This window comes from Anomaloglossus baeobatrachus, chromosome 7, assembly GCF_048569485.1.
Source record: "Anomaloglossus baeobatrachus isolate aAnoBae1 chromosome 7, aAnoBae1.hap1, whole genome shotgun sequence".
NCBI classification, from domain to species: Eukaryota; Metazoa; Chordata; class Amphibia; order Anura; family Aromobatidae; genus Anomaloglossus; species Anomaloglossus baeobatrachus.
In genome coordinates this window covers 18,957,848-18,982,772 of record NC_134359.1, presented here as the reverse complement: position 1 = coordinate 18,982,772, position 24,925 = coordinate 18,957,848, and the positions used below count along the sequence as shown (strand labels likewise).

The 24,925-nt window shown below is 46.7% G+C and overlaps 1 protein-coding gene across 3 annotated transcripts in view; it reads right to left on the bottom strand.

Moving 5' to 3' along the window:
* Nucleotides 1–21,602, bottom strand: part of LOC142245819 (rac GTPase-activating protein 1-like) — a 126,465-nt gene extending 104,863 nt beyond the window's left edge. For 2 of the 3 annotated variants that reach the window (XM_075318788.1, XM_075318789.1), the window contains exons 1-6: nt 21,533–21,602; nt 8,172–8,257; nt 6,184–6,386; nt 5,852–5,982; nt 3,796–3,868; nt 1,789–1,842 (exon numbers count right to left, since the gene is read on the bottom strand). In XM_075318788.1, coding sequence (XP_075174903.1) covers nt 1,789–1,842; nt 3,796–3,868; nt 5,852–5,982; nt 6,184–6,386; nt 8,172–8,257; nt 21,533–21,561 — 576 coding nt within the window. In that variant the 5' untranslated portion in view covers nt 21,562–21,602. Of the gene's footprint in view, nt 1–1,788; nt 1,843–3,795; nt 3,869–5,851; nt 5,983–6,183; nt 6,387–8,171; nt 8,258–21,401; nt 21,465–21,532 lie in introns of those variants that run through there. The other variant, XM_075318790.1, reaches the window with a different exon arrangement.
* Between the last annotated feature and the right edge of the window lie 3,323 nt (nt 21,603–24,925).

Sequence of the window (24,925 nt, the reverse complement as noted above, 5' to 3'; positions counted from 1 at the left end):
GAGAAAACGTTGCACCTGGTAGAAGTCATGGTTAATACCAAATTGGTGCCCCTAAGGAGAGTAAATAGGCTCCATGGTTCATATTTTGTCCTAGAGACCGGCTGGGGATGTTGCACTGAGCCTCGGTCCGGAAGGCATGCAGCGGACAACCCCATTAAGGCTTATAGGGAACCTGTCACATGGAAAAAGCTCTATTAATCTGCAGATATGGGGTTAATCTGCAGGTTAATATAGTTTGGAACCCGCCTGACACTGGCACTTTGAACCCTGCTGCTGGGAGGAAAAGAAGGTTATTCCTCCCGGGTTCAGTCCCAGCTCTGTCTATATAGAGAAGCGTCTGTAACAATGCCCTCTGCCCTGACTGACAGCCGCTCAGCATTACAACCAGCTGTCAGTCACTGTCAGGGGCAGTTACTATACACAGAGCAGTGACTGAACCCACATCACCCCTGTGAGTGAAATCCGAACACTACTGGGAGGAATAAACTTCGGTGTGTCGGCGCTGGGCAGGTTCCAAACGCTATTAACCTGCAGATTAACTCCATATCTGCAGGTTAATAGCACTTTTTCCCATGTGACAGGTTCCCTTTAAACTCATGTCCTCAAGGTGCTCTCTGGCCACTATAAGTAAAGAATCAGAGTCATAAAAAGTAACATAAAACACGTCAAAAATCCAATTGCAAAACAATTGCCACCACTGTAATCTGGGTTTTAGTCACAGCAATTTACTACACGCTCATGTTTTTGGTTGTGAACCAAAGGGGGCTTTACACGCAGCGATATCGCTAAAGAGACGTCGTTGGGGGTCACGGAATTCGGGACGCACATCCGGCCTCGTTAGCGACGTCGTTGCGTGTAAAATGTACGAGCGACTGCTAACGATCAAAATTACTCACCTAATCGTTGATTGTTGACATGTCGTTCTAATCCCAAATATCGTTGCTGGTGTTGGACGCAGGTTGTTGGTCGTTCCTGAGGCAGCACACATCGCTACGTGTGACACCGCAGGAACGACGAACAACCCCGTACCTGCGTCCTCCGGTAACGAGGTGGGCGTGTCTGTCATGCGGCTGTTCTCCGCCCCTCCGCTTTTATTGGACGCCTGCTGTGTGAGGTCACTGTGACACCGCACACACCGCCCCCTTAGAAAAGAGGTTGTTCGCCGCCCACAGCGACGTCGCTAGGCAGGCAAGTATGTGTGACGGGGCCTAGTGATAATGTGCGCCACGGGCAGCGATTTGCCCGTAACGCACAAACGACGGGTGCGTGTGCGATCGGCAGCGACATCGCTAGTGATGTCGCTGCGTGTAAAGCGCCCTTTAGGTTATGTGCGCACCTAACCATTTTTTGTGGCATCAAAAACGCTGCGTTTATGGCTGCTAAAAATGCACAAAAACGCAATCGCGGCAAAAACGCTGCGCTTTTGTTGCATTTCGCGGCGTTTTTCCAATGCATTTGATGGGTGCAAAAATGTGGCAAAAAGCAGAAAAGAATTGACATGTCCATTTTTTTTTTTCGCTTCAAAAACGCAGCTTTAAAAAGAAGCTGTGAGCGGACAAGCAAAAAGGAAAAGTCATAGACTTTGCTGGGAAAGCAAAGTCAACCACTTTTGAGTCCAAAAACGCAACGCAAAAAAGCGCGGTAAAAAAACGCCTAGTGCGCACATACCCTAAATTGCAGTTCTCTTCCAGAAACAAGTGCCGGATTAACAAACTTTCTGGATTATCTGATGCCGGATTGACAAGCGTTTCGCTATACATACACATGCTCTTTAGGCTTCATACCTACCCTGCGCTCCCGTGGCTTCAGCTTTACCGGTCTTCCCGATATCTCCTCCAGATCCTGAGGGGAATAAGAATCCAAAAATTAAAGACGTGAGACAAAACATTTCCGGAAAATGGAACTCTGACGACACTGGTAACAATGTAGCAACAGGTCAACATGGACTCTAATCAGAGAAGTTAAAAGCTACATAAAATAGTTAAATACTTCTAAAAACAAGAAGAAATGCATGTACTATATCATAGGGGGAGATGGTGCAATGATCATGGACCTAATTCAGAGAACCCGCCAGACTGGGGAGAGAGCCATCACTGCTGCAAAGCATCATGGTCCTGACCAGGTAGAGGGGGGCAACTGCAATGCATGATGGGCTTAATGCAGAAAACCCATCTAAGGTAAGACTTTCACATGCTATTACCACTGCAAAGCAGCACGATCTCAATACAGAAGACATACCCGGGCTAGTAGAGGTCTACAAACTATTACCGCTGCAAAGCATCATGGTACCAACCAGGTAAATGGATGACTGCTGCAATGCATCATGGTCCTAATTCAAGGGACCCGCCAAATGCTAATAGTGTACATCCTAAACCTACTGCAAAGCATCATGGTTCTGAACAGGTAAAGGAGCGTTTACACCAATGCATCATGGTCCTAACATACCCACCGAGGCTTGACATCTGCATGGTATTACTGCTGCAAAGGTTCATGGTACCACCTAGGTGAAGGGGTGACTACTGCAATGCATCATGGCCCTATTTTTGGATAACGCCCAAATAAAAGGAGCATCTAGACAATGCATCCTGTGGCTGATGCACAAGACCCGCCCCCGCTTAAGGAACAGTCTGAATGCACAGTGCAAAGCATCATGGTCCATTTAATAGTTTGTACAAACTTTTTACTGAAATCCCTTGAAGAGTTCATTGAACCATGTAAAGGGGGTTTCTTATCGAATGGACCTCCCCCCACCAAATTTAGCATGGTCTATCCCCTGTGCAGTGGCCACATACTGTGCAGGGATCTGCATGCAGGGAATGATGTGGGCTGCAGTTCCCTGTATAGCGCTGCTGTGCGGGATAGCCCCACATCCCGCTGTGGAGGCCTGACCACTTACAAGATGGGGACATCCCTTTAATACTAGAAACATAGAAAGATGCCCATTACGCCCAGTGCAGTGATCTGCTGGGAGGAAACTCCTCTGTTCCTTTCTTCTTCCGTGCATTTTACAGTACTGGGCCCTTCCATTATGATGCTACTTAATAGGAGCGTTTTAGAGAGTCTTGCTGTTCCATAAATGAGAACTATTCACAACCCAAAGTAGCTCTCGGCTGCTCGGTGGGGAAGAAATTCATCTTTTACAATTTCCCTTCCTGTGCAACATTTACTATAGTGAACACCCACGCCATGTAAAAAGCAGCACCTTATTGCACTGAAGTCCTAGGAGAGGGTGGAGACGGCTAAACAGAGCCTGAAACTGTTTGCACAAGTCAAGTTGTCGGCCGGTGCGGACTTTCCTCCGGATAGATACAGTACGTAGCAGCCCTGGATGTGCGACACCACCCAAAACTCCCAAGTGCACGAAGCAGCAGAGCCATCCAGCCAGCTAAATATTTATGCCGCCTCTGGGAGACACCGCAGGCAGCTCTGGACGGTTCAAAAGCATTAAGGAAAGCAAATTACAAACAGGATGTATTCTCAGGAGCACAGTGTGCGAGCGGGGAGGGAGAGCTAAACAGGGCGGCGGGGGGAGAAGGCTCCCTACAGGGACCTTTCTCGGCTGAACGCTCAGCGAAAGACTCCCGGTTACACCGAAAGGGACAGAAATTAGCATTTAAATTGGATGGAATGAGATTTTGTGGTTTTATTTTATTAATAAATATAAACCAGTTGTCAGAAGAGTGAAGAGCACAAGGGCATGGTGTTGGTAAGAGAAACAAAACGGATTTACATGGGTCCTATAACCCATCCAAAACACATGGCGGAGTGGAGAGGAAGGGGGGGAGGAAGGCTCACCAGGTCGTCCTCAGTCTGGTCGTAGCTGATGTCCGACAGGAAGGAACCGCAAGACTCGTCCACCATCGATAATCTGAGAAAGAAAAAAAATATTTAACATATTTCTTGTATTAAAAAGTAGTGGTGAGCGGAACCGGACTGGAAAAATAAGGATACGGAACCGCCCCGGAATTCCGGGTGCACGATCCGGATTCGGCAATATAATTATATATATATATATATATATATATATATATATATATATATATATATATATATATATATATATATATATATAATAAAGAGCTCTACACATTTCTGTACCATTCATTTGCTTAATCAAAAGAGTGGCGGACCACCCCTCAAGACCTCCCCGAACAGAGAGCGGCTCATGCTATGGCAGTAGAGTTGGGCAAAGTGATTGCAGGACCCCGGTTAATAGCCCGTGACAGTTGAACCACAGCCGGGGAACCTCCTTCTACCTGTGGAATCATTAAGTTTCACAGCAAGATATCAACAACGTCACTTTGGTCTACTCATCAGAGGGGGCGTCGGGCGGCCACAGGTAGAATGAGGTTCGCAGGGTTCTGGACTGATCGGTATGGAGTAGTATTTCTATATAGCAAACCTAGCTTTACACGGTCGTCCATACTTCTGGCTTCTAAGCTTTAGACCTGCAAAAGTGGTGCCGGGCAGCTGCTCATCTCCATCACTCTGAACTGGAAAGATTGGTGTGTAGGAAGTCATTAGACACTGAACGTTTAATTACTGACACAGCTTTCCTCCTGAAGGATCGGAAAGGTAAACATTCATCTGGTCAAATTCAGGGATGGGATCAGTGGGGGCAGATATGAGGGCGTATATCGTTTCATAAACATAAAATGGTTAGTAGACACCATCAAAACAAGAGGCACATAAAAAAATAAAATTCTGATTTAGAATAATCATATTATAATATATTGTAATAAGTGCATCACCCACCCCGACGTGCTTTTCGGTGTGCCTTTTTCAGGGGATGAGTGTTTACACTCACCGCCACTAGAAGGCACGCCGAAACGCACATCCGGGTGGGTGATGCACGACTCTGTAGGACATTTAATTCAACAGGTATTTAAATGCTGTCAATATATATTTTCTTTACCTAAATTAGTACCATTGCGGCTATTAACCAGGGATTATGTTTACATTGCACCTGTCACTTTCCTGAATACACTATCTTGCTGCTCAATAATCCCTGTCATTCATTGTGAAAGGGGATTGCCACACCAAGCTTGCTTTTTTTGAGCACTAGGAACTTCTCAATTTTGAGACATACCTTTCTACCAATTGCTGCTATATAGATATATTTAACCCTAGCCTTACCTTAAGCACTAGTTGTTTATATAGAGTACACATGGGAGATATTATTATTATTCATACTGCATAAAAAAAAACGCATTTTTTTTCACATGCGTTTTTCCATGCTTTATTTTTAGTCATGGCGATTGCGGGGGTTCAGGCGCTGTACCCCCGCGATCGCTGCCAGGTCTCCGGCTTCTGTTACAGCCAGGACCCGGATCTCACTGCTAGGAATGGTGCTCGCGCTGCTCCCGGCTGTTTAAGCCCCTGGATCAGGAGGCAGGGAGAGGGATCGATTACCTCTCCCTGACGATCGGGTCCCTTTAATGCAATCACAGGGACACAATCGCTGCCATGGCAAACCTGGGTTGTCACCATGATGACCCCAGGTTACTGAGCTATGCAAAGCCTCACAGACCATGCTGTATGCTTGGTGTGTGAGGCGATCTGTCAGGGCTATAATCAACTGCAGTGGATTATAGAAACGCACAAAAAAAAAAAAAAGCAGAGAATTGACATGCTGCAAGGAAAAAAGAAGTAGCGTGTGCACAGCAAGTCAGGATTCTCAGACACTTTGCTGGCATGCATTTTTCCTTGCAGTGTTGATTAAAATCTGCAAGAAAAAAATGCATGACAAAAAATATAAAAAAAGCAACGTACGCACGTAGCCTAATAGTGCAAACAATTCAAAACAGTCCTTCTGTAGGATGTCTGTTTGCTGCCCGTACGTATACCATACCTGTTTCCGACTCCGTGGACTGCGGCATTGGATCGTCTTCCCCCAAAGATGGCCAGGACAGAGTCGCTCAGGGGCCCCGCACTCTGACCGTCACTCTGGATAAGTTCCCCAATCAGATGCATCTGCCGCTCCTGTTGTAAAACACATTATTAGTGACTGCAGATTCAGAGACTTCCGCATCCAGATCTGCCGCTAATGATGAAGGGAGTGCAGCCATCACCAGTGGGAGAACTGCGCACCAGCAGCCGCCCTCCTGCAGGAATGGCCGGGATCAGGTGCTATTAACACAAAGCCATATCATAGTGCCGCAAGGAAGCCTGCTCAGTGGTTACCACCGTCTGCAGATCGGTCTCCGCTCTCTGGCGTCTCTTCATCTCCACGTCCACCTGGTTGCGGGCGTGCTTCAGCTTCACCTGCAGCGCCGAGCGCTCGATCTCGCACCGCAGCAGAGTCTCGCGTTTGTCCCTCAGCTCCTTCTCCGACTGCAGCCATCGCTTTCTCGACGACTCAAAACTCTGGGCAACCTGGATAAAATCTGAGGATGGGAAGAAAACAACAGAACAAAACACATAGAAAATGAACACGGACACATTATGTCTAGGGGGTCGTCCAGGACTTAGTGTCGGATGTTAGACCCCCGTAGATTTGTTACTTGATGACTCGTTATTCAAGAGGTCACCAACGTCTCAGCCCGAGGCAACCACTTTAAAGATGGAGCAAATCACTGTCATGAGTTTTGTAGACTTCCCCTTTAAAGAAGGCCCATCACTTGGCATAAATAAATATGTAATGATAATGTTGTGGACGGGGGCCAGCCCGCTGCAGGGGGTGCTCGGAGACGGGCTCGTTACTGTGGCTCGAGTGGCGGCCGGACCCGGGCTCGTGCAGCTGTCCATCCTCACAACCGTAGGAAGGGAGTATTTACAGGGGAATAGTTTGTCAGTGACGCCACCTGTGGGTTGCGGTGAGAGTTGGTAGCACCGCCGCATCCTGGTGATGGGACGCCCGGGGCTGTTAGAGCGGGGCAGTAGGATGGAATCCCCTCCACGGGTAGGGGAGGTGTCGTCCCGGGGCCCAGGTGAACGGGAGTAATGGCTGCGGAGAGTGTCATGCAGGGTTGGACTGGGGATGGATAGTAACTCAGTTCCCAAGAATTGCACACAGAGTCCAGTGGTAAACCAAAATTGCCAGTGACCGGTTGCCTCCGGCGGGTGTATTCGGGACCCACACGTAGCAAACAGGGGTCCCTTCCTCCTGCACTCAGTGTTTGTGTCTTCAATGGGACAACTCCGCTTGAAACGGGGAAGTCCACTCCCGGTACTTTGTATGTTGGGAGCTGTGGCCCGCGAAATCTGACCCTTGGGATCTGTGGGTTCTGGCGGACACCCTATCCCCCGCATTGGGCTTCCGTTTCGCTCTCTGGGCTCACTGTGGACCAAGGTCTGGAACCTTGTCCCCGGGCTGGTTAATTGACAAAGGGCTTGAAACCTTCCTCGCCCTAAGGTCCAGGCACCTCGATTATGCATGGCCTCCGAACCGGATTCCCGCTGTCGGCACCGGTGGGCTACAACCCTGCCCCGGTCCACTTAAAGTCTCCCGCGACCAGATTTCCGACGCCTGTGGTCCTGCTTACCATCTGCCACCTAGTCAGTAGTCTGGTAGTCCAGGGGCCACAACCCCTGACTCCGCTGTCACTCCGCACTCAACTGTCAGTACTGTTCTGCTCCAGACACTTGTGCTCCCTCCCAGAACACCTCATGACCCCTAGGTGGGCGCTCCCATCCGCCTGGTCCCGCCCACTGGTGTCCCTATTGCCATGGGGGGTGACTAGGCTTTACTGGCTGGTGTTGTGCACCTGGGTGTGGGTTTTGTGTTGGTATGCCAAGGAGGATGAAGTCTTGCACCTAAAAGATTTGTGCAACCTCTGTCACAACCTGGTTTTGCCAGGGCGTCACAATAGCGGTGTAAATGCTGCCATTTTCCTGAATTCGGTAATGTTTTTTCTTTTGTCCCTGCGCCTCTCCATTCTCGAGATACGGCCCCTTCTCTCCCCTATATAAATCTGGTCTTTTTTGTCAAGTGGGTGTGGTTTACAGACAAGAGTTGAGGACCACTCCCATTTGTTCAACAAGACTAGATTTCTATGCAGGTAAGAAGGGACCTTATCTCAGGAACGGAGAGGCGCAGAAACCAAAGAAAAACATCCCCGGATTCAGGAGAACAGAGGCATTTACACCAGGTGTAACATTTTTACAAGTTTTTTGGTACATGACTGGTCCTCTTTTTTTTTTTTTTTTAAATGGAAATTTTCCCCATTTACCTTCCTCTGCAGCAACGTTGAACTCTATGAGCTTCATTAAGCGGTCGACGTAGGACTGAAACGCTCGCTTCTGTGACTCCCCCATCCTGTTCCATAAAAAATAAATAAAAACATTATACTATACAGTTAGGTCCAGAAATAATTGAACACAAGTTTTGGTATTTTAGCTTTTACCAAAACATATTCAGGGTACAGTTATATAATCAATCTGGGCTTAAAGTTTAGGAATTACAGCTCTTTATTATGTCGCTGCCTCTTTCAAGAGACCAAAATCAATTGGGACAATTATCTCAGAAGATCATTAATGGGTGTTCATGGGTGATTCCCCCGATTAATCCATCATCAATTAAGCAGGTAAAAGGTCTGGAGCTGATTCCAGGTGCATGAATCCACAACATGCGGTCACAGGAGCGCTCAATGGAACAGAAAGACTATCATTAGGCTACAAAAAAAAAAAAAAAAAAAGGGAAGACATCAGAGAGCAGAAATGTTAGAACGGCCAGATCAACAGTCTGGTTAATTGTGCAAACAAAAAAAAAAACGCACACTGGTGAGACAGCTCAAAAAGGCCTGCACGACCCCAATGGTGGATGATCACACAATCCTTTCCAGGGTGAGGAAAAATCACAACATCCCTCAAAGTGAAGACCACTCGCCAGGAAGTCAGTGTTTCAGTATCTAAGTCCACCATAAAGAGAAGACTTCATGAGAGCAAATACAGAGGGGGGGGGGGGGGTGTCACCCTGAGGTGCAAATACAGAGGGGGGGGTCACCCTGAGGTGCAAATACAGAGGGGGGGGGGGGGTCACCCTGAGGTGCAAATACAGAGGGGGGGGGGGTGTCACCCTGAGGTGCAAATACAGAGGGGGGGGGGGTGTCACCCCCCAAAAAAGGTGCAAATACAGGGGGGGGGGGGTCACCCCCAAGGTGCAAATACAGAGGGGTCACCCCCAAGGTGCAAATACAGAGGGGGTCACCCCCAAGGTGCAAATACAGAGGGGGTCACCCCCAAGGTGCAAATACAGAGGGGGTCACCCCCAAGGTGCAAATACAGAGGGGGTCACCCCCAAGGTGCAAATACAGAGGGGGTCACCCCCAAGGTGCAAATACAGAGGGGGTCACCCCCAAGGTGCAAATACAGAGGGGGTCACCCCCAAGGTGCAAATACAGAGGGGGTCACCCCCAAGGTGCAAATACAGAGGGGGTCACCCCCAAGGTGCAAATACAGAGGGGGTCACCCCCAAGGTGCAAATACAGAGGGGGTCACCCCCAAGGTGCAAATACAGAGGGGGTCACCCCCAAGGTGCAAATACAGAGGGGGTCACCCCCAAGGTGCAAATACAGAGGGGGTCACCCCCAAGGTGCAAATACAGAGGGGGTCACCCCCAAGGTGCAAATACAGAGGGGGTCACCCCCAAGGTGCAAATACAGAGGGGGTCACCCCAAGGGGAAAATACAGAGGGCGTCACCCCAAGGGGAAAATACAGAGGGCGTCACCCCAAGGGGAAAATACAGAGGGGTCACCCCTAGGGGCAAATACAGAGGGGTCACCCCTAGGGGCAAATACAGAGGGGTCACCCCTAGGGGCAAATACAGAGGGGGGGGTGTCACCCCCAGGTGCAAATACAGAGGGGAGGGGGTGTCACCCCAAGGTGCAAATAAAGAGAGGGGGGGGGTGTCACCCTGAGGTGCAAATACAGAGGAGGGGGGGGGGGGTCACCCCCCAAGGTGCAAATACAGGAGGGGGGGGGGGGTCGCCCTGAGGTGCAAATACAGAGGGGGCCACCCCAAGGTGCAAATGCAGAGGGGGCCACCCCAAGGTGCAAATGCAGAGGGGTCACCCCCAAGGTACAAATACAGAGGGGGTCACCCCAAGGTGCAAATACAGAGGGGGTCACCCCAAGGTGCAAATACAGAGGGGGTCACCCCAAGGTGCAAATACAGAGGGGGTCACCCCAAGGTGCAAATACAGAGGCATCACCCCAAGGGGAAAATACAGAGGGGTCACCCCCCAAGGTGCAAATACAGGGGGGGGGGGTGGGGGGGTCGTCCTGAGGTGCAAATACAGAGGGGGCCACCCCCAAGGTGCAAATACAGAGGGGGCCACCCCCAAGGTGCAAATACAGAGGGGGCCACCCCCAAGGGGCAAATACAGAGGGGTCACCCCAAGGGGCAAATACAGAGGGGTCACCCCAAGGGGCAAATACAGAGGGGGGGGGGGGTCACCCCAAGGAGGAGCAAATACAGGTGTGGTTACCACAAGGAGCAAACCAGTAATCAGCCTAAAAATAGAAAGGCCGGATTAGACTTTACCAAAAAAGCATCTACAGAAGCCGCACAGTTCTAGAAAAGCAGCAGAGGACGGATGAGACCAAGATCAACCTGTACCAGAATGATGGAAGAAGAAAGTCTGGGGAAGGCTTGTAGTGGCTCCTGGTCCGGAGCACAGCACCTCCTCTGTAACACATGGCGGAGGCGGTGTGATGGCCGGGCATGCAGGGCTAACAATGGCCCTGGGGCACTAGTGGTTATTGATGATGTGACTGAAGACAGAAGCAGCCGGATGAATTCTGCAGTGCACAGGGCGAGACTTTCTGCTCAGATTCAATCAAATGCAGCAAAGTTGGTAGGACAACACTTCACAGACAGATGGACAATGACCCAAAACATCCTGAAAAGGCAAAGAAGTGGAATATTCTGCAATGGCCGAGTCCTCACCAGATCTCACCCAATCGAGCTACAATTCAAATGAAGATAAAAAGTTAAGGAGAAAGAGCCACAAAAAAAAGAAACAACTGAAGTCACCGCAGTAAAAGCAGCAAAGAATCACATCAGAGGAGACCAGCGATGGAGACGTCCATGGACAAAAGACTTCAGGCCACCATTGCTGTAAAGGATTTTCTACAAAGGGTTAAAAATTAACATTTTATTTATGGTAAAGTTACCGTACTTTGCCCATTTACTTTTGAGCCCCTGAAATGAGGAAGCGTTGTAGAACAATGGCTGCAATTCCTGAACGTATTTATGTGCAAACCTGAAAGTCTCCACTTCAATTTCATTTCAGTGGTTTCATTTTAAATAAAAGACAGTGGCCTGCAGAGCTGAAATCACGAAGATTCAGTCACTGGCCAAATGTTTCTGGACCTAACTGTTTCAGAATAATAGCAGCATATTTTCACTCCCGAGACTTTACACACGGGAGACACGGCGTAATAATGCCCAGAATATAATGTGTTGGGTGGCACTGCGGTGCGGCGCTATATGAGGTGTATACGGTCTTATTACAGAATATAAGAGCATTTCCCACCTCAGCAGGAGTCACTCGGCTCCGAGACGATTCAGCATGTGGATTTTTATCAACAGGTGTGAAGAAACCACGACAAATGTTCCTCTGGATTGGATTCCTTAATAACAGAACAGTGCGGAACGCTTTGTTTTCATTTCATCATTTTTCTCTTTTTAAACAGAGGAACTAAACTCCAAAGACCCCAAAATTCATAGAAACCTCCACCTGACAGCCGCACTTACACCCCGGCTCTATACAGGAACACTGCCCTGTAATGGGAAGGCACGGACCTGACGAGCCAGTGCGGGGAGGGTTCTCATGCAGATGGCTACTATAAAGCGATCATTAAAGTAGAGGGTGGGAACGCGTCCTCCTGCGGGAGCCGCGATATTCTGAGTACATACATAGGGGGCTAATGTACTTTTGGCAGGGGGTAGAAATGTTCACAGTAGCCGACGTGGCTCCTAGAGGCGCAGCAAACAGATCAGCAATCACTGATCACACTCGTCACTTAACCCCTTAATGAACAGGTCAGTTTGGGCTTAATGAAGCACTGCTGTATTTTTTCGTATTTTAATTAACTTGGTCGTCTGTAACCTTGTTTTATGCCCGCATATATATGTATATATATATTTAATTCAGGCTATAAAAAAAAAAATAAATAAAAAAACAAAACAATATAATTAATTATTATTATAATAATAATCAATATATATATATATATATATATATATATATATAATATATATATATATATATATATATAATTATTATTCACACATACATATATGTGTGTAATATATGTGTGTAATATATATATATATATATATATATATATATATATATATATATATATATATATATGTATATATACATACATACATACATACATGTGTAGAATATATATATTATATACATACACACTAATATATATACACACTAATATATATATATATATATACACACATATATACACACACACACACACACACACACACACATTCATACATATATACAGTCATATGACAAAGTTTGGGCACCCCTATTAATGTTAACCTTTTTTCTTTATAACAATTTGGGTTTTTGCTATTTCAGTTTCATATATCTAATAACTGATGGACTGAGTAATATTTCTGGATTGAAATGAGGTTTATTGTACTAACAGAAAATGTGCAATCCGCATTTAAACAAAATTGGACCGCTGCAAAAGTATTATTAATTTCTTGATTTGAACCCTCCTAACTACTTGTTACTGACTTACTAAAGCACTAAATTGGTTTTGTAACCTCATTGAGCTTTGAACTTCATAGGCAGGTGTATCCAATCATGAGAAAAGGTATTTAAGGTGGCCACTTGCAAGTTGTTCTCCTATTTGAATCTCCTATGAAGAGTGGCATCATGGGCTCCTCAAAACAACTCTCAAATGATCTGAAAACAAAGATTATTCAACATAGTTGTTCAGGGGAAGGTACAAAAAGTTGTGTCAGAGATTTAAAGTGTCAGTTTCCACTGTGAGGAACATAGTAAGGAAATGGAAGAACACAGGTACAGTTCTTGTTAAGCCCAGAAGTGGCAGGCCAAGAAAAATATCAGAAAGGCAGAGAAGAAGAATGGTGAGAACAGTCAAGGACAATCCACAGACCACCTCCAAAGACCTGCAGCATCATCTTGCTGCAGATGGTGTCAATGTGCATCAGTCAACAATACAGCGCACGTTGCACAAGGAGAAGCTGTATGGGAGAGTGATGCGAAAGAAGCAGTTTCTGCAAGCACGCCACAAACAGAGTCGCCTGAGGTATGCAAAAGCACATTTGGACAAGCCAGTTACATTTTGGAAGAAGGTCCTGTGGACTGATGAAACAAAGATTGAGTTGTTTGGTCATACAAAAAGGCGTTATGCATGGAGGCAAAAAAAACACGGCATTCCAAGAAAAGCACTTGCCACCCACAGTAAAATTTGGTGGAGGTTCCATCATGCTTTGGGGCTGTGTGGCCAATACCGGCACCGGGAATCTTGTAAAAGTTGAGGGTTGCATGGATTCAACTCAGTATCAGCAGATTCTTGACAATAATGTGCAAGAATCAGTGACGAAGTTGAAGTTACGCAGGGGATAGATATTCCAGCAAGACAATGATCCAAAACACCGCTCCAAATCTACTCAGGCATTCATGCTGAGGGACAATTACAATGTTCTGGAATGGCCATCACAGTCCCCAGACCTGAATATCATTGAAAATCTGTGGGATGATGTGAAGCGGCTGTCCATGCTCGGCGACCATCAAACTTAACTGAACTGGAATTGTTTTGTAAACAGGAATGGTCAAATTTACCTTCATCCAGGATCCAGGAAGCGACTAGAGGCTGTGATTTTTGCAAGAGTAAGATCTACAAAATATTAATGTCACTTTTATGTTGAGGTGCCCATACTTTTGCAGCGGTCAAATTTTGCTTAAATGCGGATTGCACATTTTCTGTTAGTACAATAAACCTCATTTCAATCCAGAAATATTACTCAGTCCATCAGTTATTAGATATATGAAACTGAAATAGCAAAAACCCAAATTGTTATACAGAAAAAAGGTTAACATTAATAGGGGTGCCCAAACTTTTTCATATGACTGAATATATATATATACACACACACACACACACACACACACACACACACACAAATATATGGTATATACACACACTCATATGGTATATACACACACTGAACAAAAATCTAAATACATTTTCACTATTTTTGCTCCCATTTTTCATGAGCTGGACTCAAACATGTAAGACTTTTTCTATGTACAGAAAAGACCTTTTTCTCTCAAATATCGTTCACAAACTTTTCTGAATCTGTGTTAGTGACACTTCTCCTTTGCTGAGATAACCATCCACCTCACAGGTGCGGCATATCAAGATGCTGATAAGACAGCAGGATTATTGCACAGGTGCGCCGTAAGGCCCTGTCTCACACACAGATAAATCTGCGGCAGATCTGTGGTTGCAGTGAAATTGTGGACAATCAGTGCCAGGTTTGTGGCTGTGTACAAATGGAACAATATGTCCATGATTTCACTGCAACCACAGATCTGCCAAAGATTTCTCTGTGTGTGGCGGGGCCTTTAGGCTGGCCACAATAAAAGGCCACTCTAAAATGTGCAGTTTTATCACACACCACAAAGCCATAGATGTCACAAGTTTTGAGGGATATAAAAGCTAAGTAACAAAAAGAGGAATTAAATTTTACCCAAAAAATACAAGAACCAAACACAGCAAAAAACAGCAATAGTACCGTATTTAACTGCCAAGGTCGAAGTCACTAATGCATTAATAGGACGCAGAATATACGTATAGGGCACTGCTCACACATGTAGGTGCACTATGAAACCAAACTCTCTAACCCAAGGGGATCACACCATGATCACCCCCCGTAAAAAGCAAAACTGAGACACGTTCTGCGCCATGACAGTGTTCACCTCCAGCGACACTGAGCCACCAGGGATCATACTTTTATCACCAATTGTATGGCCATGCGGCAGATGATGTTCATGAACATTTTCGTCACAGACTTAGGCTATGTGTGCACGTTGCGTTCTGTCCCTGCAGAAATTTCTGCAGCGATTTGAACAGCACACGTGCGCTTCAAATCGCTGCAGCAACACTGCGTACTGAAAAGCTGATTTCATGCGCTCTGGATGCAGCCCCTCCCATAGACAGAGCGGGGACTGCATGCAGAGCGCATGAAAGAAGTGACATGTTGCTTTTTAGAACGCAGCGATTTGGCAGCCTGCAAATCGCTGCGTTCTAAAACGCAACGTGCGCATGGATAATGCACAATCTTCATAGAGATTGTGCTGGGGACGCAGGACGCATGCAGTTATGCTGCAGTGCAGAATGCAGCGTAACTGCATGCAAATACGCAACGTGGGCACAGAGCCTTATGGTGCACGCCTTTGAGCAGAGTTCGCTTCATAAAAGGCAGGTGCCGCCTGTGTAACACAGCCAGAATCTGCAGTGACTATAGCTAGCGCCAATCACTGCCAGAGAAGGACGGCTGCATTAAATGGAAGTATAATAAAAAATCCAGCTCACCACTGAGTGTCCACCTTCTGTTCAGAGCTGGGAAAAGGGCTCCGCCATGCCCTGAATACACCATACACAAGTGAAACCTTCCAGCTCAATGTACAGGTTCTTTATTTCTTGAATATTCATACATGGGACAAAAAACGTTATGATCGCATCTGCATCCACGCGTTTCAGGTGTGTAACCAACCTTAGTCATGATCTAAGGGTAGCTTACGCACCTGAAATGCATAAATGTAAATACAATCATAGCATTTTTACAAATTAATGTAATGTCCCATGTATGAATATTCAAGAAATAAGGGATGAGATTGATGGAAAACCAGCAGGTGTATATTTAAATTATCAGCCCTGCCAATGATGCACAAGCAATGGTACGTGGTGAGAACAGTCATCCTGTGCGACAAAGGGGTTATCTCAAGATTTAGCCTGAGGAGCGCACCTCTCCAGGCTTCTTCTTGCTTTGCGTTCCTTTAGTTTGACAGTTGAGACCCGCCATCATGGTCGCGCTCCTGGTCCGAGCTGTACGCTCTCCTATTCTGCTAGTACACAGCGTTGTCTCTGCAGCGTGGGGGAAGCTCTGCGGGACTGATGCTGCACGGATCCAGTGATCTGCCCATCTTCAGAGTGGCAGGACATGATGTATGGTGGTCTATAGAGTATGGACGCTCCTCGTCTATGTAACCGGCCAGGCAGTGACTGCAGGGAGGCCGGTAAGGCTATGTTCACACATCAGATTTTTGGCATCAGGCACAATCCGGCGTGTGCCTGATGCAACAGATCCAGCGCAGCATATGCAAAAACGGATGCACCTGATCCTTTTTTTTTGATGGATCCGGTATACATGATCCGTCAAAAATGGGATCCTGGAGCATGCTCAGTTTAAAAAAAATGGATCCGGCGGCCGCATCAGTTTTTTGCCGCATTGCGCTGGATCCGGTGTCCATAGGCTTCCATTGCACATCATGCCGTATCCGGAGACAAAAAACGTTCAATGAGACATTCCATCCGGACGCCGCATTGAGTAATTACACCGGATCCAACGCAAGGCCATCAGGCACAATCCGGCGCTAATACAAGTCAATGGGGATAATACGGATCCGGAGCCGGATCCGTTCTATACTTTTTTTTTCTGGATTGTGCCTGATGGAAAAAAACTGGGACGTACACTATGAAATTAAAAATCCCTCTGTTCTTGAGAACAGAGAGGATATTTAATTAGCACAGATTGCAAAAATTGCACAAGCAATCTTAGGCTGCTTTCACACATCCGGTTTTTCCTGTGCGGCACAATCCAGCGCTTTGCAGAAAAACCGCAACCGTTTTGTTTTTTTACGCCAGTTGCGGGTTTTTTGCATACACTTACATTAGTGCCGTATTGTGCCGCATGGGCTTGCGTTCGGTCCGGTTTTTGCCGCATGTGGTAGATTTAGCCAATGCGACTGCCGGATGGAACGTTGCCTGGCACGTTTTTTTGTCCGGCAAAAAAGACCGCATCGCGCCGCGATTTGCAATGCATGCCAAAAATGAATGCATGCATGCATGCGGCGTCCTGCGGCAAACACCGCATCCGGCCGCCGCATGCATTTTTTCCACTGCGCATGCTCAGTAGCGTGCCGCAAGCGGCAAAAACCGGACGGGCCGCATGTCAAAAGCTTATGCAAAGGATGCGGTTTTGTCGCCGCATCCGTTGCATAGGTTTTAGAGCCGGATTGGCCGGCTCTGCTAAAACCGGATGTGTGAAAGCAGCCTAACCCATTTAAGAACTTGTGATAACCCCTTTGGGAGAGTTAAAGGGATATTCCGATAGATGCATTTATCATCCATAATCTGGACAGTTGGTAAATGCTGGACCCCGGTCACCTGACTCCACCCCGCTCCAACAAAAAGGATGAGGAGAGGGAAATGTATCGCATCTCGACTGTATACAAAAAGGTAATTAGTCCCCTTCCTTCATCTTTGCCTGTAATCTGTCCCGAGAGAGCAAATACGCCTGCACTATTATGCCCTGTGTCGGGAAAGGGTTAAAGGGGTAATCCGGCTCCGCTCCCTTCACCATCAGGTGTGAGGAGCCAGTGATGATCTCTACAGATATCCACGGTGTCATCGGTACCTCAATCACAAAGTGATGGCTTATCCCAGCAGTATGGGACCCCATTATAGAGTAGGAGTACCCCTTTACAGCGATGCTTGCTCACCGCCATGTCGGCCGGCTTTTATCCCGTGTGTGGCCAGCGTAACATTAATCCTAACCGTCCAGAAATGCATCAGCGACCGGAAAATCCGCCGCGCTCCACCTGCATACAAAGTGCACCAAGCCCTATACTTTGAATGTCAGTCTGCATTTGGGTAATTGGCCGGTGCAGGGACGCTATGTGGCTGCTTGATTGACGATACAGCGAGTCGGTTTAACCATTTAGCTGCTGAACAATAGGCCGCGATATCCAGGAGAGGCAGGACCTCCCCCATATCTGGCTGTGCGATAAACAGAGCCTGGAATAGATGGTTAATGCGCAGCTCCTATCTTCTCCGCTCCCCGAGTAATTTCATTCTGGATTTGCTTCCACAAAATGCAGTTAAAGCGCATTCATTACAGGCAGTTAAGATGAAATTGGACAAGTTCCTTGAGGAAAGCCGCAGGTGGAGTTATTGGATTCTGCTGATATATTAATGTACTAGATGAATAGTTTATCCAACGTTTCAAACTTTCTGATTTTGGCTGACTCCAAGTTAAAAAAAAAAAAAAACAACAAAAAACGTGTTTCACGCTCGGCTGATTTATCAACACACGGAGTATGCGGGAGCGTAAAATACGAGCCGCTGGGAACGCTAGGGGGGCCATATGCACCTCCCTTCGATCCATGAAATACAGCTGCCAACGATTTTGACAGGGGCACGTATACACAGGGCACGTATACACCAGCATAAATACATACGCTGCGGTACTTACATCACGCTGCTGGCTCTATTGGTATTTCTCAGGCAGTGTCTATAATCTGCCATCCATGTGGCCCCCCCCCCCCCCCCCAAGAAAAGGTTGCAGGTAGATGCAGTTGCACAATTTTTTTTTTTATCATTACAGCATTACTGCCATGTACTAACAATACGGCACAATCCCCTTCAAGTTATCTGCAGAGGCTAAAAGTCTACACATCTCTACATCAAAATGGCCCCCTTTCTGGAAATGTAGAAAATATTTTTTCACCACAAATGGATACTAGGTGGCGATATAGAGCACTTGTGACAACAGGAAGTATTCACTAGAGGAGAATTATGCTCCCTAAGGCCGTGTGTCCACGGGAGAATGTATCTGCGGATTTTTCTGCATCAAAATCCGCAGCTTTCCCGCAAAATCCGCACCTTTTCAAAAGGTGCGGATTTGCCGCAGATTTACCGCGGATTTTGGTGCGGATTTTTTTCCCCCCCCCCCCAATTTTAAAGCCAAAATCCGGATGAAAATCTGCAACAATAATTGACATGTTGCAGATTTTTCCGGATCAAAATCCGCAGGAAATCCGCTGCGGAAAAATCCGCAGCGTGGGCACAGCATTTCCAAAATGCCATAGAAATGGCTGGGAAGTGCCTGAGCTGCAGATTTTCGGGAAATCCGCGGCTTTTCCACGAGAAATCCGCGGCAAAATCCGCGCATTTTCCGCAGCGTGGGCACATAGCCTAAAGACAGCGGTCTGTGGCGTCTTAGCTTCCCTGATGAAACTTTGGACACAAGTTTACAGGGGGCTGCCACTATTATTTTTAAACATTCTTAAAAAAATGGCAAAGTTCAGTAAACTCACATTACTGACCCTGTTATTCCTTTATATAGGCTGCCCAGGTTTCCCAAACTCTGTACTTCCTGTTCCAGCTGGACAGCCATGTGATCGCTGCAGCCAATCAATGACTAACATGTCACCAGTGCAGCCAGTGATCGGCTGCAGCCATCAGCCCTGTCTAGAGCAGGTTGCACCGCATGTCTGAACCTTCTGCAGAGTAATAGGAGTACTAATCACTGGCTGCAGCGGACATGCTGTGATGGGCAAGGGACTCGGCAGCCACAAAATAAAATCAATAACGCAAGTCTAGTTTATTATTTTTAAAGAGTAACTACACTGAGGGTTTTTAGTTTTGTTTAGGTTTTTCCAGCACTGCAGATCATTGGGGGCTGGCTCCGGAGACCTCCACCAATTGCTCAAAAGACTACTAAGTGCGCAGCTCTGGAGGTGGAAGCACAAACTCCTGCCCGAGTGAGAACAGATCCAATAGAAATCCTAAGACACTAGTGAATCTGTATCTATGTGCGCTGCTGCCTCCTGTCCCGGACACTTCTTAATGGTCTTCTGACTGATTAGGAGGGGGGGGGGGGGGGATATCTGGATTCGAATCCCCATCGATATGCAGACAATTAAAGTAACTATTATACAATTTTACAAATATAGATAACTAGGTGGCACAGATTTTAGAGCCCTTGGTTTGCAGCGCTTCGGTCTTGTGTTCATATCTCAATAAAGACAACATCTGTAAGCAGTTTGTATGTTCTCCCAGTGTTTGCGTGCATTCCTCCCACACTCCAAAACTGATAGGGAATTTAAACTGAGTCCAGATGGGGACAGTGATGATCACATCTGTAAAATGCTGCAAAATATGATAGCACTGTATAAGCCGGATGCTGAGAACCCCACAGATTGCACAAGAAAAGAGCGCAATTCTCGGTGTATGGACGTGGTCCCAAATCATTCTTACCTTGAGAGACTCATTCAGAGCACACACCCCACAGTAGTGAAATCCAGGTCCTGCCCTTCCCACAGTACTGACCTCGGGAACAGCCATTACTAGGATGAGAGCCAAAGCCTCCCCATTGAAATCCCACCTTTGGTATTTTTGCTTCATGCAACCCCAACACACTATCACATCCAGCTTCCGCCATCTCCTCTGACTGGCAGTGGCTTCCTACACCAATGCCAGTATATGCTCCTCCAGATCTGCTCTCTTGTGCAGGGCTACTCAACAGTCACCGCATGGAAATGGTGTTCGGGATCAACAGTCTATAGGTCCGTGCGCTGCTCTGTGACAGGGACTGCACAGAACCATAGACTTACCATTGAGTCGGCGGTGTTTTGTGCAATCGGTGGGGGCTCAGAACCAGAGCTGCACAAATCAGCAATAAATTATTGCATAATAGTTACATTTTAAAAAGGATGCCAGTAAAAACGACTTATTACAGATCCATAGCGTAGGTGATAACTTATTGGTTGCGTCCTGAGCGCTGGGGCTGCAGCACCCGACAGAGCAGGGCGCTCTTAATGCCAGTATACTGCAGAAGACGTGTGAGCTCCGCTCCATTCATTCTCTATGGGGCTAAAAGAACAAGAGAAGCGCAGAACTCACTCAGCTGCCTCATAGAGAGTGAATGGAGTGGAGCTCACATGTGTTCTGCAGTGTACTGGAGATAATAGCACCCTGCTCTGCCAGGTGCTGCAGCCCCCACGCTCAGAGCCCCCTCATGTGTCAGCTTGCACTGCACAGATCACCGCCCAACTGTCAGCTCTCACCAAGATGACAGCCCCTTTAACCATCGCCCTGATTGGGCCAATCACCCACATGCCCCTATAGCCTGTATGGACGCCCCTCGATGGGGAAAACCCCTATACTGATGTACACCGGCCCAAAAGAGACAGAAGACCCCTCCGCCAGGAAACCGGAGGCACAAAAATAAAAGACGCAGCGTGAAAGAGGCTGAGGCCAAAAGTGGCCCAAAAAGAAGGCGTCGGGGACCTGACAGGACCAAACACAGGCTCTGTGGAACAACAGCAAAAAGTCTTTTTGGGGTTTGTTTGTTTTTCCACCATCCTGTAATTTCCCACATTTTCACCTTCTACTGATAAATCTCACAGGAAACACCGAGTGCAGCAGGTAATGTCCTCCACATAGCACAAAACTGACACCAGAGGGGCCGAGGGCTGCTCGTGTACCGGGAAAACCGACAAACGGCCCCGCTCTTACCTGCTGCCCTCACGGACGCACCCGAACATGGCTGCCCCAACTCCCACAATCCCCCGCAGGGGCCGGTTGTGAGAGATCACGTGACCTCCGCACACGTGATACGCGTCTTGCGCAGAGATACGCAAGGAGCCCGCTGCTGACGTCACCACGCACAGAGGGAGCTGAGACTCTTCTCAGGTCAGTTCGAGATACGTGTCCCCGCGACCAACACTGCACACGACGGTCAGACGGGAGCGCGCACCCATAGCAACCAATCAAAACAGTGCTTATACCGTGATGATAGAAGCTGGAGTCTGATTGGTCGTGAGTCGTGACATATAAGATCAGTAATGTATGTACACAATGACTGCACCAGCAGAATAGTGAGTGCAGCTCTGGAGTATAATACAGATGGTAACTCAGGATCAGTAATGTAATGTATGTACACAGTGACTGCACCAGCAGAATAGTGAGTGCAGCTCTGGAGTATAATACAGATGGTAACTCAGGATCAGTAATGTAATGTATGTACACAGTGACTGCACCAGCAGAATAGTGAGTGCAGCTCTGGAGTATAATACAGATGGTAACTCAGGATCAGTAATGTAATGTATGTACACAGTGACTGCACCAGCAGAATAGTGAGTGCAGCTCTGGAGAATAATACAGGAGGTAACTCAGGATCAGTAATGTAATGTATGTACACAGTGACTGCACCAGCAGAATAGTGAGTGCAGCTCTGGAGTATAATACAGGAGGTAACTCAGGATCAGTAATGTAATGTATGTACACAGTGACTGCACCAGCAGAATAGTGAGTGCAGCTCTGGAGTATAATACAGGAGGTAACTCAGGATCAGTAATGTAATGTATGTACACAGTGATTTGCACCAGCAGAATAGTGAGTGCAGCTCTGGAGTATAATACAGGAGGTAACTCAGGATCAGTAATGTAATGTATGTACACAGTGATTTGCACCAGCAGAATAGTGAGTGCAGCTCTGGAGTATAATACAGGATGTAACTCAGGATCAGTAATGTAATGTGTGTACACAGTGACTGCACCAGCAGAATAGTGAGTGCAGCTCTGGAGTATAATACAGGAGGTAACTCAGGATCAGTAATGTATGTACACAGTGACTGCACCAGCATAATAGCGAGTGCAGCTCTGGAGAATAATACAGGAGGTAACTCAGGATCAGTAATGTAATGTATGTACACAATGACTGCACCAGCAGAATAGTGAGTGCAGCTCTGGAGAATAATACAGGATGTAACTCAGGATCAGTAATGTAATGTGTGTACACAGTGACTGCACCAGCAGAATAGTGAGTACAGCTCTGGAGAATAATACAGGAGGTAACTCAGGATCAGTAATGTAATGTACACAGTGACTGCACCAGCAGAATAGTGAGTGCAGCTCTGGAGTATAATACAGGAGGTAACTCAGGATCAGTAATGTATGTACACAGTGACTGCACCAGCAGAATAGTGAGTGCAGCTCTGGAGTATAATACAGGAGGTAACTTAGGATAAGTAATGTAATGTATGTACACAGTAACTGCACCAGCAGAATAGTGAGTGCAGCTCTGGAGTGTAATACAGCAGGTAATTCAGGATCAGTAATGTAATGTATATACACAGTGACTCACCAGCAGAATAGTGAGTGCAGCTCTGGAGTATAATACAGGAGGTAACTCAGGATCAGTAATGTATGTACATAGTGACTCCACCAGCAGAATAGTGAGTGCAGCTCTGGAGTATAATACAGGAGATAACTCAGGATCAGTAATGTATGTACATAGTGACTCCACCAGCAGAATAGTGAGTGCAGCTCTGGAGTATTATACAGGAGATAACTCAGGATCAGTAATGTAATGTATGTACACAGTGACTGCACCAGCAGAATAGTGAGTGCAGCTCTGGAGTATTATACAGGAGATAACTCAGGATCAGTAATGTAATGTATGTACACAGTGACTGCACCAGCAGAATAGTGAGTGCAGCTCTGGAGTATAACACAGGATGTAACTCAGGATTAGCAATGTAATGTATGTACGCAGTGACTGCACCAGCAGAATAGCGAGTGCAGCTCTGGAGTATAATACAGGATGTAACTCAGGATCAGTAATGTAATGTAATGTATGTACGCAGTGACTGCACCAGCAGAACAGTGAGTACAGCTCTGGAGTATAATACAGGAGGTAACTCAGGATCAGTACAGGATCAGTAATGTAATGTATGTACACAGTGACTGCACCAGCAGAATAGTGAGTGCAGCTCTGGAGTATAATACAGGAGGTAACTCAGGATCAGTAATGTATGTACACAGTGACTGCACCAGCATAATAGCGAGTGCAGCTCTGGAGAATAATACAGGAGGTAACTCAGGATCAGTAATGTAATGTATGTACACAATGACTGCACCAGCAGAATAGTGAGTGCAGCTCTGGAGAATAATACAGGATGTAACTCAGGATCAGTAATGTAATGTGTGTACACAGTGACTGCACCAGCAGAATAGTGAGTACAGCTCTGGAGAATAATACAGGAGGTAACTCAGGATCAGTAATGTAATGTACACAGTGACTGCACCAGCAGAATAGTGAGTGCAGCTCTGGAGTATAATACAGGAGGTAACTCAGGATCAGTAATGTATGTACACAGTGACTGCACCAGCAGAATAGTGAGTGCAGCTCTGGAGTATAATACAGGAGGTAACTTAGGATAAGTAATGTAATGTATGTGCACAGTAACTCCACCAGCAGAATAGTGAGTGCAGCTCTGGAGTATAATACAGGATGTAACTCAGGATTAGCAATGTAATGTACTGTACGTACGCAGTGACTGCACCAGCAGAATAGTGAGTGCAGCTCTGGACTATAATACAGGAGGTAACTCAGGATCAGTAATGTAATGTATGTACACAGTGACTGCACCAGCAGAATAGCGAGTGCAGCTCTGTAGTATAATACAGGATGTAACTCAGGATCAGTAATGTAATGTAATGTACGTACGCAGTGACTGCACCAGCAGAACAATGAGTGCAGCTCTGGAGTATAATACAGGAGGCATCTCAGGATCAGTACAGGATCAGTAATGTAATGTATGTACACAGTGACTGCACCAGCAGAATAGTGAGTGCAGCTCTGTAGTATAATACAGGATGTAACTCAGGATCAGTAATGTAATGTAATGTACGTACGCAGTGACTGCACCAGCAGAACAGTGAGTGCAGCTCTGGAGTATAATACAGGAGGTAACTCAGGATCAGTACAGGATCAGTAATGTAATGTATGTACACAGTGACTGCACCAGCAGAATAGTGAGTGCAGCTCTGGGGTATAATACAGGAGGTAACTCAGGATCAGTACAGGATCAGTAATGTAATGTATGTACACAGTGACTGCTCCAGC